This window comes from Cenococcum geophilum, assembly GCF_001692895.1.
Source record: "Cenococcum geophilum 1.58 unplaced genomic scaffold K441scaffold_5, whole genome shotgun sequence".
Taxonomy (NCBI): domain Eukaryota; kingdom Fungi; phylum Ascomycota; class Dothideomycetes; order Gloniales; family Gloniaceae; genus Cenococcum; species Cenococcum geophilum.
This window is the reverse complement of record NW_027137563.1, coordinates 1,789,197-1,803,155: the sequence shown is the minus strand read 5'-3', so window position 1 is coordinate 1,803,155 and position 13,959 is coordinate 1,789,197. Positions and strand designations below refer to the sequence as shown.

The window sequence follows — 13,959 nt, the reverse complement described above, 5'->3', positions numbered from 1 at the left end:
AGTGCTACGTGTTAGTAGAGCTTTGAGCAAAGCTTCGATAGAGCTTGGAGCAGAGCTTCGATAGAGCTTAGAGCAGAGCTTTAATAGAGCTTAGAGCAGAGCGTTAATAGAGCTTAGAGTAGAGCTTTAATAGAGCTTAGAGCAGAGCTTTAATAGAGCTTAGAGCAGAGCTTTAATAGAGCTTAGAGTAGAGCTTCGATAGAGCTTGGAGTAGAGCTTTAATAGAGCTTGGAGTAGAGCTTTGATAGAGCTTGGAGTAGAGCTTAGAGTAGAGCTTCGATAGAGCCCGGAGTAGAGCTTTAATAGAGCTTTCAGCAGAGTTACGTAGAGCTTATCTTTAGGCTTGTTTTCAAAGGCCTTGTAAACAACTTTATAGAGCTTTGTGCAGATATTCGTGCAGACGTTCGTGCAGACATTCGTGCAGACGTTTGTAGAGACGATGGTGGAGACGTTCGTACGGACGATTGTATAGGCAATTGTAGAGGCGATCGTAGAGGCGATCGTAGAGCCGTTCGTAGAGACGTTCGTAGAGACGTTCGTAGAGACGTTCGTAGAGACGTTCGTGGAGACGTTCGTGGAGACGTTCGTGGAGACGTTCGTGGAGACGTTCGTGGAGACGTTCGTGGAGACGTTCGTGGAGACGTTCGTGGAGACGTTCGTGGAGACGTTCGTGGAGACGTTCGTGGAGACGTTCGTGGAGACGTTCGTGGAGACGTTCGTGGAGACGTTCGTGGAGACGATCATAAGACTTCCTAGTATATTAGTGCTGCGTGTTAGTAGAGCTTCAAAGCTCTAGATAGGGCTATAAGCAGAGCTTTGTGCAGAGCTTTTGCAGAGCTTTTGCAAAGCTTCGCAGCAGCAAGGGGAGGATTCAAAATTTAATGGGGTAGCACGTGACCAGGACCAATTTCTTTGACCAATTAAAACCCGCCAAGACCCTTCGAACAATACAATATAGATACAATATAGATATAGAATAGATAGATAGATAGCTTCACCTGATACTATACATGCCTTCATAAGTTCTGTATCCCTTAACAGGCTGGTTTGCGTCCTACCGTTATCGATAAGAACGAGCCAATTAAATCAATTAAATAAAGCTATATGCGTTGTTTGATTCTAGTGTTCTGCACGGACCACTTAATCTTAGGACGCAAGCGTTAAGGGATACCATTATAGTTACTAGGATAAATAATTATGCTTATTCATTTCAAAGCCAATGTATTGACTACAGTAAAATCTCTTTAGTACGATACCGTTTGTTCGGCCGAGCGTATCGTAATACCAATGGTATTGTTATATCAAGAGTCACGTGTTGGGTGAATAAGTAGGAAAAAGAGGAGCTTAATACCTAAAAAGGCTTAGGATGTCTACCTCGCTGGTTAAATAGGGCCCTCTCCCATACAAATTCTCTACTGGTTATACCGATATTGGTGGTAGGTGCTTAACGATATTGCCAAAAGTCAGATTATCGTAATATTACACCAAAAAAGGCTTGATTAAGGGGTGTAGATCGTAATGTAGAGGTTATCGTTATATACCCCATATCGTATTAAGGAGATTTTACTATAGTAATAATATTCTATGATTTAGCGGTGGTTCAGACCTGAGCTTGTAAAGTGAACACGATCATCGAAACGCGGCCCGATGCATGCCCGAGAACAACCAACCCGCCAAAAACGGCAACACTTCTCGCCCGATACTCAGGGGGAATCCAAAGTAGAGCTTCTGAACCGCGAACGATCCATTTTTCATTGACGAACAATGGTATAGTAACAGAAGACGTAGAGCTAGAACGAGTAGGTGTAATATCAAGAACTCCGCGATCGGTATTTAGGTATGATTCGTTATTCAAAAATAAAATCTCACGAAGAGGGAAGTCAACTTTAAGTGTCTGCTGCTCCTGTCCCGACTGCGCATGCCATAGCTTAACGGTTCGATACGATGCCGATGCCACGACGGTGCCGTCCGGCGAGAAGGCTACAGCGCTGACTGGGCCTAAATGCCCCTTAAGCGTCTGCTGCTCCTGTCCCGACCGCGCATCCCATAGCTTGATGGTTCCATCGTCCGATGCCGATGCCACGACGGTACCGTCCGGCGAGAAGGCTACAGCGTTGACCGAGCCTAAATGCCCTTTAAGCGTCTGCTGCTCCTGTCTCGACCGCGCATCCCATAGCTTGACAGTTCCATCGCCCGATGCCGATACCACGGCGGTGCCGTCCGGCGAGAAGGCTACAGCGCTGACCGAGCTTAAATGCCCCTTAAGCATCTGCTGCTCCTGTCCCGACTGCGCATCCCATAGCTTGACGGTCCGATCGCCCGATGCTGATGCCACGACGGTGCCGTCCGGCGAGAAGGCTATAGCATTGACCGAGCCCAAATGCCCCTTGAGCGTCTGCTGCTCCTGTCCCGACCGCGCATCCCATAGCTTGGCAGTTCCATCGCCCGATGCCGATGCCACGACGGTGCCGTCCGGCGAGAAGGCTACAGCCCCGACCGAGCCCGAATGCCCCTTAAGCGTCTGCTGCTTCTGTCCCGACCGCACATCCCATAGCTTGACAGTTCGATCATCCGATGCCGATACCACAACGGTACCGTCCGGCGAGAATGTTACAGCGTTGACAAAGTCCGAATGCCCCTCGAGCGTCTGCTGCTCCTGTCCCGATCGCGCATCCCATAGCTTGACGGTCCGATCGCCCGATGCCGATGCCACGACGGTGCCGTCCAGGGAGAAGGCTACAGCGTTGACCGAGCCCCGATGCCCCTTGAGCGTCTGCTGCTCCTGTCCCGACCGCGTATCCCATAGCTTGATGGTTCCATCGTCCGATGCCGATGCCACGACGGTACCGTCCGGCGAGAAGGCTACAGTGTTGACCGAGCCCAAATGCCCCTCAAGCGTCTGCTGTTCCTGTCCCGACCGCACATCCCATAGCCCGACGGTTCCATCTTCCGACGCCGATGCCACGACGGTGCCATCCGGCGAGAATGTTACAGCGTTGACAAAGTTCGAATGCCCCTCGAGCGTCTGCTGCTCCTGTCCCGACCGCGTATCCCATAGCTTGACGGTTCCATCTTCCGATGCCGATGCCACGACGGTGCCGTCCGGCGAGAAGGCTACAGCGCTGACCGAGTCCGAATGCCCCTCGAGCGTCTGCTGCTCCTGTCCCGACCGCACATCCCATAGCTTGACGGTTTCATCGCTCGATGCCGATGCCACGACGGTGCCGTCCGGGGAGAAGGCTACAGCCTTGACCGAGCCCCGATGCCCCTCGAGCTTCTGCTGCTCCTGTCCCGACCGCACATCCCATAGCTTGACGGTCCGATCGCCCGATGCCGATGCCACGACGGTGCCGTCCAGGGAGAAGGCTACAGCGTTGACAAAGTCCGAATGCCCCTCGAGCGTCTGCAGGCATGCATTCCAGTCATCCTCTATGCCCGACTTGATTGCAATCCATTCGGGCTCTTCCTTCTTATACAGATTTTTTGTAATGCTACGCGCGGGGCTGAACACAAGTGCAGAAGCGTACACCTGAAGAGGGCTGTTTTCGATCGCCCATCTATGGTATAGAATAAAACGGCGTGTATCTCGAACTAGGTCTTTTAATTGGGACGTATCTGCCCTTCGCTAAAGTGATATTAGGTTGGGGCCTTGAGTAAAATTGTAACACTGGTTAAGGCTAACCTGAAGTAAACCCTCGAGCTTTGCCATTGAAAGTACCCCCTGTGACATGTTCTTAAGAAGGGAGAGGGCCTCGAGCCAGTAGAGGTATTTCTTTCTCAGGAAGGTGTCGACGGCGCCGCCATCTTGGAGATCCTCTAAGTGTTTTCCACAGGAATCCGAGTCACTCAGATGGTCAGCCCAGTGGACGCACGAGTAGCGTACCGCAGCTAATGGATCTGGATCAGGCTGGCTGACCTTGTCGATGGGAAATCCGGGCGCGTCTAAACCGTACATATCGCGTTGCAGGACCTCGGACATGACCTGTAGCGATCTCGAAAAGATATTGTGGTGCTCCTCTTGTATCTTCAATACAAAAATGTCGCCGGCTGCTTTTGTGAGCAAAAAGTCCTTCGCTGACTGATGCACGAAATAGATGGTACAGTTTCGAATAGTTAGAAATGAACCACAAAGCCGTATGGCCTCCTCCAAGTACTCGGGGTCATCGGATATATCCTCCTGCATATCGACGAGAGATGTTATCTCCTTTAGTGTGATAGGCCGATATACGGTCGTCACGCAAGCAAGTATCGGCTTGCAGATGTCAACATCATCCGAGCTGCATATTTGTTCCATCATTCGCTCGTAAAGATCGTCAAGTCCAGGCGGAAACGCCTTTAACTTAGCGCGAGTGTTCCGTCGTGAGATCTTCTCCAGCTCTTGGCAGACCAAAGCCACCCAGAGGAATGTGTCATTTGCATTAGAGGACAAGTGATCTCGTACGGCATCTCGTGTTTTGCTGTCATACCTCTGCAGCCTCGCCAATCGATCCACTTTATGCTGGATGTATTTGCCAACAGCAGCGGAAACGGATTCTGCATTCAATTCAAGACACAGGTTAACCTTCTCTCCGGCTATTTCTAGCCTCTTCTCGATTTCCGGCCAATTGCGACTGGACACAATCCACTTGGAGTGAGACTCGGACGACATCTGGACAATCAAGTCGAGAAGTTGCGCCCTATTTGTCACACATTCGTCGAGTGCGTCGATGATCAAGACAGTGCTCTTCAAACTCAGATCTTGCAGAACGTCTGTAAGGATCTCGGACAAGGCTACCCAGGCATTCACGTCCTCGAAGAGCCCTTTGCCCGAGTGATCGTACTTCTTCTGCACGTGCGAGATGAGCGATGGCTGCTCGTCGACGAGCAGATAGATTAGGCCACGCAACACGGCCGTGGCATTATTGATGCGCGAGTCGGCGGCCTGGCAGAAGAAGTAGGGCAGAAGGCCTGTTTGGCTTTTTAACTCGTCAATAATACCACAGAGCAGCATGGTCTTGCCCTTGCCGGGATCCCCCTTAATCCAGAGCAGTCGGCTCTGTTCGTCGTCGCGCCATCGTTGGAAATCGGCGTTGTCGAGAATCCAGCAGTATGAGTCTTTCAGCAGGCCACCTTTAGTGTCCTGAATGCGCTTTTTGTCGTGACGGGGATCGGTTGTCCGTAGGTCTGCCAGGCAGCTGGAGTCGGGACCAGCTCGCACTAATCTACTCAGTCCCTACACTGTGCTACGCCGGGAAACTGTCTCAACCAACTAATGTTTATGTCCCGTCTGACGTTGAAGTTTCCAGCATTTTGAATCCCTTGCCCAGTGAATTTAATAGACTGTTTCTGATAGGAAGACACTCCGCCAGCCTCATGTGGAGGAACAGGTATCGGTGAGGGCTGTTGCTGTTCGCGTTGGTCTTCCGCGGCGGAAACTGATATGTGTTTGGTCGGCCGGATCTTCTTAGGTCTAGCGTCCATAATTAAGTAACCGTTTCTATTTTATTGATCCGAGCATAAGGATAAGTGACAGAGATCAGAAAAGCGTTGCGCAGAACTTCATGAGAAGGGAGGCCGAAGCGGCTGAGCAACTGTAGTTTTCTGCCCGCTCCTGTTTCTAGTGTGTACGACCCTTGCAAAGCTCACTGTGCCAAGTGATTTTGCGGGCGGTTGAGGCCGGCCTGCAACTAGCCGCGCCTTAACGCCTATCAAGCTGAAACTAGGAACACCTGTATCCAATCGGGTCCACCGATTTCATGCCGGTATGTCCAGACTTTGCCAAAAACCTGCACCCAACGGAACGTTTCGAGCCTAGTCGCAAGGTTATGCTTGAGAACCCTTATTAACTGGATTTCGAAGCCTGCTGAGCTTTCAATAATAACCAAACAATGGCCATATCACCCACGCGCGGTCCCATTGACTATTCTCTGATTTGCTAACTACTTAAGCCGCACCACTGCTGTCGGGAGACAAGCCGACACCAGCATCGAATATCCATTTATTTACCCATATCATCTCTTCGACTTTCACCTCAGCTTTCACTTCCTTGTCCCTACCCAACAACGACCGGTCCTGCACGTGACATCGTTCGAGTCATTCGACAAGTCCGGACGATCAAGATGGAAGGTAGACAAGAGCTATGCCCGCTCGACCAACAAATTTCCTGCGCTAATCAGGAGTGTGGAATGAGAGCAGCGCCGAGGCTACGAAGCTTATACTGTCGGTATCGTGTGTGCTATAGAATTCGAGATGAGCGCTGTCCGCTACATGCTGGACAAAGAACACGTCCGTCTGCGTAGAAAGCCGGGCGAGTCGACTCTGTATATTCTCGGAGAGCTCAGTGGCCACAATGTTGTACTTGCCGGCCTTCCAGGCAGCCAGGGGAAAGGTGCGGCAGCGGCTGTCGCAAAGGATATGGCGCGTACATTTCCATCGATCGAGTTACGATTGATGGTGGGTATTGGAGGAGGCGTGCCGAGCAAAACGAATGACATCCGCTTGGGCGACGTGGTCGTCAGTATGCCCGACGGCCAGCATGGCGGCGTGGTCCAGTACGACCTAGGCAAGAGCACTGAGGAAGGCTTCGTCATGAAGGGATTTCTTTGGCCACCGCCAGAGATTTTGAGAAGTGCTGTCGGCATTATGCGGTCCGACCACAGGATTTTCAAAAACAAAATCCCCGAGTTCTTGTTGACCATGTTCCAGAAAAGTGATGATCTTCGGATCTCCTACCAACGGCCTCCTGCAGAGTCGGATGAGCTCTTCGAATCAGGATATCGCCATATCCATAATCAAGCCACATGTGGGCAATGTAACAAGATAAAAGTGGTTCAGCGGACCCCACGTGAGCCCATTCCCAAGATTCATTACGGGCTGATTGCCTCTGGGGATCAAGTTATGAGGAGCGCTACGAACGCGGCTGAAATTGACGGGAGAGTGGTAGGCGATATCATGTGTTTTGAGATGGAAGCGGCTGGTATCACGACTGAGTATTCATGTATCGCCATCCGGGGCATCTCTGATTACGCAGACTCTCACAAGAACGATGCTTGGCAGCATTATGCTGCTGCTGCGGCTGCTGGATGTGCCAAGGAGCTCCTTTCCTATGTGGACCCGCCAGAGCCTTCCATCGCAACAGCAGCCCTCGGTCAGCATGGATCTGACTCGTCCACCGGCACCCATGGACTAGTTGCTCAACATATCTTTCGCGGGCAAGGAGTTCAAAGCTCGGGCTCTGGCAATTTCTCTGTAGGGAACGACTTGAACATCAGCAGTGGCTGATTAAGCAAGTGAGCATTCTTGCCCTGAGGAAGGTGATTCTGATTCAGCATGGCAGTATTGACGCAATAGCGAGACCTTTTCACTATACATCTGAAATTCTGGCAATCTGTCCGCCAACCATTCTGCGACCTTCCCGGCCTTCTCTAAGGATCTCTCTCTTGCGTTCCTTTCTCATATCTCTTGTAATTAGGGCACACCATCTTCCGTATCATGTTTACCTAAGATACAAATAACTGACAGTATGATACGAAGTTCCCTATATTTTTGATAAGATCTTAAACAGATATTTCTCCTTTCTTTACTTTGCTCTGTCTTCAATATCCACGTGATTCCACTTCTGATAGTTGACAACTAGTCTGCCCTCCTGATCCTGCCCGTTCAGTGAATGCATATCCTGAATATTATCTAGAGCAATGACTTAAGATCACGTATGAAAGAGTGCTGCTCGTTCATCAAATTTTGGGTGACGATCATCTGTGGACGAAAGCAACTGCGATTGCGACGTAGTGAACTTCAGTGGGTTTACTATACGGAAAATTACTATCCCTTGTACGGCTGACGACGGTGCAGGGGATAGTGTAACTCCTATTAGGATCTGTACCATCATTAAACTAGGGCCTGGGTAAAGTGCGTGCCAAGAGCTGCAGAAAGACCTTGCGGGGAGAATTTCTCGGATACAAAAACCGGAAGCCAATTTTGCAAGCGCCTGCAAGCTTTTCAGCTGCCTGTTTCCCCATCTCGTTCTTCCTGGTTTACAGTATCCCTGCACAGTACGCTCCCTAGCGCCCCGTGCAGTTTTGAGATCCCAGAGTCGCGCGCATAAAACGCGGTGTTCTAACAATAAAATTTTAACCCATCCTAGAGATCTTCAAGGGTTGACAAACAATCCTGTCCTTATCCACTAAACGATCTGGAAAATGCTTTAGCATATCCACATTTCCGCACAGAAAACTTTCCCTGAAATGCTCTCCTCAAGAATTATTGAGACGAAAAGATGATAGATGATCCAGAAGCTCCAAAAATGGGAGCAAGTTTGAAAGAGTAGGATGTGGTGCATGTGACCCTCTCAATCAAAATTGAATCTCACCGGCGGAAGCAGTATTTAGGTTCTAAATTCCCTCAACCCTATTTTTAAAGCGTAAACCTTAATCTCACTCCAAAGAAATCTGATTCATATTTCATAGAGTAAATACGTTGAATTCATGAGTTCGTAGAAAGTCTCACCCACTTCTCCGCCGCTTCTGTCCGTCCCAAGCACACGCTTCTGTCAATAGCCTCTTTCGGCATGTACAAGAAATATTCTCTACCGCCATATATGGCCTCTTATACATCTTCTCACATATGTACTTCTCCAGTTCGCGCTGAAAGTGTCTCTTCGCTTGATCTTCACCCGCACCAGCGATTGACAACCGGAAGTTGATGCCAGACAGCTTCGCAACGTGCTGCAAGAAGTTTTCAGTGTTTCCTGAGTGCTTCGAGAGACTGCGAGGCTGGCATAATGCCGTATCATTGAACACAGCCGCCGGACCCTCGCACCACGGTGCCTGATCCCAAAATTTCCTGTCCACCATCAATTCAAAATCGTGCAGTCCCGAAGCCGCGCGAACCAGAATATTAAAAATCTTCTTCCAAGCCAGTAAGCTCGTCTTCGGCGTTGACGGCGGCGTCGTCGACGAAGACGACACGGCCGCGCAGCCCATAAACGGTATTGTCTCTCCTGTTGTAAACCGCATCGAAATCCTGGACATCATCTTCAGCTTGCGGAAATGGTCGTGCAGGAACGCAAGGGTGCTGTCAGCCGTGCCGCGAAACTGGAACTCGCGGCCGTACAGGATCTTTGACGCCTCGCGATGGACCTGCTTATTGGCAAGCAGCAGGTTGAGCTCCGTCCCCAAGCGGTGGCGCTGGGGCGAGAGCACGATGTAGCTAGTTCTGCGCGTGTCGCCTGTAGAGGCGATTGATACGTCGTATTCAGTCCTGCGCAGCATTGTTGAGGGTAAGGAGCCAATTGCCCAGTCGCTAATTATCAGTGGCTCTGGCGTGAGCGTAAGTCGGTAGATGTGGTTGCGGACTTCATCGGGTAGGCTCAGGAAGGGGAAGGACTTGGTTGGCGCTTTGCTAGAGGATTTCGATGCTGAACCGGTGTGGACTTTCTTGTTTCGGGGATGATTGCTCATCTCTCGCCCGGCGGCAGCATCGTTTAGCGCTCTCCGTTGCGCCAGGTATTCCTTTGGATATCCCTGCGTAATGACAGAAATCGCTTCCGCAATATCGTTATAGTCATCGAGCCAGCCTGAGTCCATCACAGAGCCAGCAATGAGCGCTTTTTGCAGTATCCCCGATACATCTTGAGGCGCGCAACCGCGAAGCCGTTCTTCGATTTCGGCAGGCAGGCTACCTCTAGACCTACGGGAGCCATAGAGTAGCTCAACGTGGATCAGAAAGTAGAACTCATCAATTCGCCAATGCGCAACGTTCGCAATGTCCTCGGATGTCTTAATTTCGGGTGTTGAGGAGATGGAGTGGTTTATCCAATTCGACGGCATAGTGGTAAGAGCAGATTGGAGGATTGACTGGGAACTTCATAGCTTGGGATACCCTCATATATATATATATATGTCTCTGTATCAAGTTGGAAGCTCCTGGAAACTGGCATTGGTGCAGACTTCCTCGCTTCGTGACCTGAGACGCGGACCCAATTTTAGGCTCTGAAACTGGGCGCGGCGCAGCTATGTTTTAACTGACAGAGAGCAACGTGCAGCTTAACTTCAGGCACTGCATAGCATATATTTTCCAATCTCCGGTGTCTACGCATAAAATATATTATAATCTTAACTTAGATCGCGGACTCCACATAACTTACTTTTAGCTTATCTCATAAATTAGACGCTTCGCAGTCCGAGACTCGGTGAGTGTAGTCGAAAGAATACTTCATGTTGAAAATCTTACACTAGACAAACCCTAGCCCTATACACTCACGCCTGATGAGGTTTTAATATAAAGTTCTTTAACATTCTTACTATTGATATATTAGAGCTATACTTTAATTATATAATATTATAACTATACCCAACATTCGGTTTCGCTAAGCTCACCAGGTAGTAAGCTCGACCCCTTTTACTTGGCACGATCGGCGGCATCGAACACGTGAGCCGAGCTTTTAGCCAGGTGAGCTTAACTGATCCCTCTGTGATACACTCGGTGAGGATTTGAGCGATCTGTCTCAACCCCATCATAGAGGGGCCAATAAACCATTCTAAATCAAAACACCCAACAGGTGCTATGCACCGTCACCTCTGCTTTCTAGCGATACCGAAAGGGAGCAGGATCCACGGTAACGAGTTCAACAGTGGTAGTTCTACCGGGTGGTTCTAAGGAGCCAACTAACTCTTGGATGAACATGTAGTTAGTAGCTGATGGCCTTAATCTAGATCTCTTCCTTATTGCATTTTAGACTAACTAGCTCTACATTCTTACGATGGCTCATATTTAGACTTAGGATCATTAAAGAATATTGCTGAGTTTGGTGATTATATATGGTGGAATTTTAATCCTCATTTCCAGGTTCGTGCTTTACCAGAAGGGACAAAATCAATCTGATTAAGACTGCCATACCACCAGCTCACCGCACTCTCTTCGGATCCCCAGGAGACTACATCCCTAGGCTCAGAAATCCAACATAATAACAACGCAGCTCAAAGAAGATACCTTCACACAAGCAGTATATCACTGCATCTACTCGAGAGACCGAAAAAAAGGTATCGAGGTGCGATTCACTATCCGCACCCTCCCCGCTCTAAAAGACCCTTCCAGTATAGAACCCCTTCCAGTACAAAATCCCATCCCAAATCCAAACTCAAACCCTCAAACACCAGACCCGCCCGAATGCACCCAAATGCCGCACCAAAAAATCGCTTCCCCACTTCTCTTTATAAAAAAAAAAGGGAAAAAAGGCGCAAAAATACTAAAAACATAACTAATTACTACAAGAACCCCCCCCTCTCCCCTTCCCCCAATCACACCCTCACCTCAGAAACAATATACGGCCCGATAACCCTGACGGCTTTCGCCAGCACCGCGCCGCCGCCCACGACCGCGACCCACGGCTTCTGCACAGCGGGCGCGGCGACCACGCGCAGCCAGACGGCGTAGAAGGCGACGGCGAAGAAGTGGTAGAAGAGCACGAAGGGCTGTCGGATGATGCCCGCCAGCAGGCCGACGGGGCCGTCGATGCAAGCGCCGCCGAGCTGGAAGTAGCGGAAGCAGCCGAGCTGGAGGGTTTTCAGGTGGGCGTCTAGGGTGGGAGCGTTAGCAGGAGATTCGGGGGGAAGGGGGTTGTTGGCCGGCTGGGCTGGTTTACGAGAGAATAAAGAGGGTGGGTGGGTGTGGTAGGTCGTGAAGGGGGGTTGCGTGGAATAGGGGAGGGAGGAGATGGATGGATGGAGGTAGAGAGGTAGAAACCGAGGCCAACATACCATCCGCCGCAAACAGACTATACAGCGCCATTGCGAGAATATTAATAACCGCTGCGCCATTCTTCCTCCGCCAATGAAACGTCCGCATCTGCCGTGCCACCGCCTTCGTGTCCTCCAGCGCCGGCACGCGCCGTGGCGCCAGCAGCTTTGACAGCAGCAGCACGTCGCTGAACCCGACCGTCATTCCGCCGCCCGTCAGCGGATGCCGCATGTTCATCGCGTCGCCCAGCAGGATCAGCCCCGGCGTGCGCTGCGTCGACGGCGGCAGGAACGAGTTCGGCATGCTGCGGAACCGGCCCTGCGCTATGGCGGCTGCGAAGCTGGGACGTACGCAGGCGGGGAGGGTTGGGAGGACTACGTTTTGGAGGTGGTTCTTCACGCCGCCTGCTGAGGGCGCCGCCGAGGGCAGGTGGTCGGGGATGTCGATGAGCGCGCGGGTTTCGTGCGTGCCGATTTGGTAGAGCAGGATTGGGGGACCGGAGGACAGGATCACGTGCCCGTGGTTGGGCATGGGTAGGTCGGCGTCGATGAGCTCTAGGCCCCAGAATTTGGAGCGTACTTGCGGTGTGTGGGGGGAGCATGTCTTGCGGAATTTGGAAGCGTAACCGTCAGCGACGAGGGTGAGGGCGCCGAAGTACTATTGAATAGTCAGAATTTGCTTAACAGGATTTGAAGGTCTGGCGTGAATTAAAAAAAAGTTGCTGGCGGGAATCAAATTTGGGTCTACTGAAATTCGAATGGAATGATGGGTTTCACCACTAAACCACCGACACCTGTTGTGCTCGCGTTATAGGTAACGCAAGGCTGAGGAGCAACAGGCGTTAGTAAAACCCACCCTTGGCATTCAAGCTCCGGAATCAAGCAAAGGTCATAATGACGAGAGGAAATAGAACGACAGCTCCATAGAAGCTCCAACAACACAAAAAAACAACTCACATAGTCCTTCTCCTTCCTCGCCTCACACTCCACCCCCAACACCTGCCCCGTCCACCCATTCTTAACCACATCCGTAACCGTTGTCTCCACAACCGTAACATTCGGCGTCTTCATCGCCGCAGCCCTGAGTTTCTGAATGAAGCGGCCATGATGGAACGAGCGACCCTCCGGCCGCCTCCCCGGCGCTTCCCTGCTGCTGCTGCTGTCCTCAGGATATGGTATCCACACCGGCTCGTCGTAGTATATGACCTGGTATCCGTAGACGGGAATCGAGTCGATATTCTCAAGACAGTCTGCAGAAGACGGAACAAGTCAGCAAGAGCCCAATTACCCGCAACCAGAACAACGCGCGCGCAGTATCCACAGAACCACACCAGCCCGCCTCTACCCTGCACCCTCTCCCCAATCAACCTCCCCTCTTCCTCTCCCTTCCCAATCCCTCTTCCCCATCCCCTCCCAAACTCCAAAAAAAAAAGAAAGCTAAAACCTACCCCCCAACCCCAATCCCTCCAGCGCCCTAACCCCCCCGGGTTGCAACAGCTCCCCAACAATGCGATCCGGCTCCTTGAGGCTCTTCTCCAGCAGAATAACGCTCCGTCCCTGCTTCCCGAACGCGACAGCCGCCGCACAGCCCACGATGCCCGCGCCGACGATCACGATGTCCGCTTCGTGGTGGACGCGGCGGCGGATTTCGCGGTCGTCTTGGGCGGTTGTCGAGGTGGTGGTGGATACGGCGGCGGAGAAGGACGAGGACGAGGGCGGCTCGTCGAGGATGAGCGGCATTGTAGCGGTGGGTTACGGCCAGTTCGATCGAGTGCGGGTTGGTTAGTTTGGCTGGTTAAATCAGGCGTGCACAAGTCGTCCAGCTACCCAGAGTTTCGTCTCTCTCGAATTGAATTAAGACAGTTCGCAATTTCGCAGCGACGGAAGCGGAGAGGCACTGTAGGTAAGGTAAATTGTCGAGCACCGGAGTCTGTCTCTCATAATTATAATTCGCACCCCGTCCCCAACGAAAGCGCGCTAGCGCGGCGGACAAAAGAGAGCGAAGGCGGTCAGCGGCTCCGGACCTTGCGTCGACACCACCCACACGTGTTTCTCGCACCAGAAAGGCGGAGCGCGCCCCCTGTCGACACGCTGCAATAGGCAGTTTACCGTGTGGCGCAGTCTTCACATGTTTTTCTGCCGGTTTGTTGTTTTGCGTGCTGCTTGGGCAGATGCGGCGTCAGGGGCAGCATTGTGGTAGGGCCTTTCACATGCTGGCGCTGCAGTTAGGACTCCGGAGGCTTGC

At 51.4% G+C, this 13,959-nt stretch overlaps 4 protein-coding genes across 4 annotated transcripts; 1 reads left to right on the top strand and 3 right to left on the bottom strand.

Annotated features, from left to right (window-relative positions):
- Positions 1-1,493: 1,493 nt before the first annotated feature.
- K441DRAFT_603199 (WD40 repeat-like protein) lies at positions 1,494-5,340 on the bottom strand. Its single transcript, XM_067645293.1, has 3 exons — positions 5,250-5,340; positions 3,683-5,196; positions 1,494-3,625 (listed from the first exon to the last, which is right to left on the bottom strand). Coding segments are annotated over exons 1-3 (3,540 nt in total). The 5' UTR covers positions 5,251-5,340; the 3' UTR covers positions 1,494-1,600.
- Positions 5,341-5,885: 545 nt separating this feature from the next.
- K441DRAFT_653410 (purine and uridine phosphorylase) lies at positions 5,886-7,635 on the top strand. The gene is made up of 2 exons (XM_067647537.1): positions 5,886-7,268; positions 7,334-7,635. The coding sequence occupies exon 1, from the start codon at positions 6,229-6,231 to the stop codon at positions 7,258-7,260; it is 1,032 nt and encodes a 343-aa protein (XP_067508502.1). The 5' UTR covers positions 5,886-6,228; the 3' UTR covers positions 7,261-7,268; positions 7,334-7,635.
- Positions 7,636-8,480: 845 nt separating this feature from the next.
- Positions 8,481-9,806, bottom strand: K441DRAFT_673975 (uncharacterized protein; the record flags this gene model as incomplete). Its single annotated transcript, XM_067650696.1, has 1 exon — positions 8,481-9,806. The coding sequence occupies one exon, from the start codon at positions 9,804-9,806 to the stop codon at positions 8,481-8,483; it is 1,326 nt and encodes a 441-aa protein (XP_067508501.1).
- A 973-nt stretch (positions 9,807-10,779) lies between these two features.
- On the bottom strand, positions 10,780-13,677 carry K441DRAFT_628280 (SE-domain-containing protein). The gene is made up of 4 exons (XM_067646190.1): positions 13,163-13,677; positions 12,672-12,964; positions 11,736-12,372; positions 10,780-11,554 (listed from the first exon to the last, which is right to left on the bottom strand). The coding sequence occupies exons 1-4, from the start codon at positions 13,452-13,454 to the stop codon at positions 11,277-11,279; spliced, it is 1,500 nt and encodes a 499-aa protein (XP_067508500.1). The 5' UTR covers positions 13,455-13,677; the 3' UTR covers positions 10,780-11,276.
- Between the last annotated feature and the right edge of the window lie 282 nt (positions 13,678-13,959).

What these genes read in the sequence shown, in the direction of transcription:
- K441DRAFT_603199 (XM_067645293.1), bottom strand. An exon ending in AGCTCGAGGGTTTACTTCAG is followed by an intron (nt 3,626 to 3,682) that starts GTTAGCCTTAAC and finishes ATATCACTTTAG; the next exon opens with CGAAGGGCAGATACGTCCCA.
- K441DRAFT_653410 (XM_067647537.1), top strand. Translation starts at nt 6,229, where the DNA reads ATGAGCGCTGTCCGCTACATGCTGGACAAAGAACACGTCCGTCTGCGT.
- K441DRAFT_628280 (XM_067646190.1), bottom strand. Translation starts at nt 13,454, where the DNA reads ATGCCGCTCATCCTCGACGAGCCGCCCTCGTCCTCGTCCTTCTCCGCC. An exon ending in CGAGGAAGGAGAAGGACTAT is followed by an intron (nt 12,373 to 12,671) that starts GTGAGTTGTTTT and finishes ACTATTCAATAG; the next exon opens with TACTTCGGCGCCCTCACCCT. An exon ending in TAGTCTGTTTGCGGCGGATG is followed by an intron (nt 11,555 to 11,735) that starts GTATGTTGGCCT and finishes CTCCCACCCTAG; the next exon opens with ACGCCCACCTGAAAACCCTC.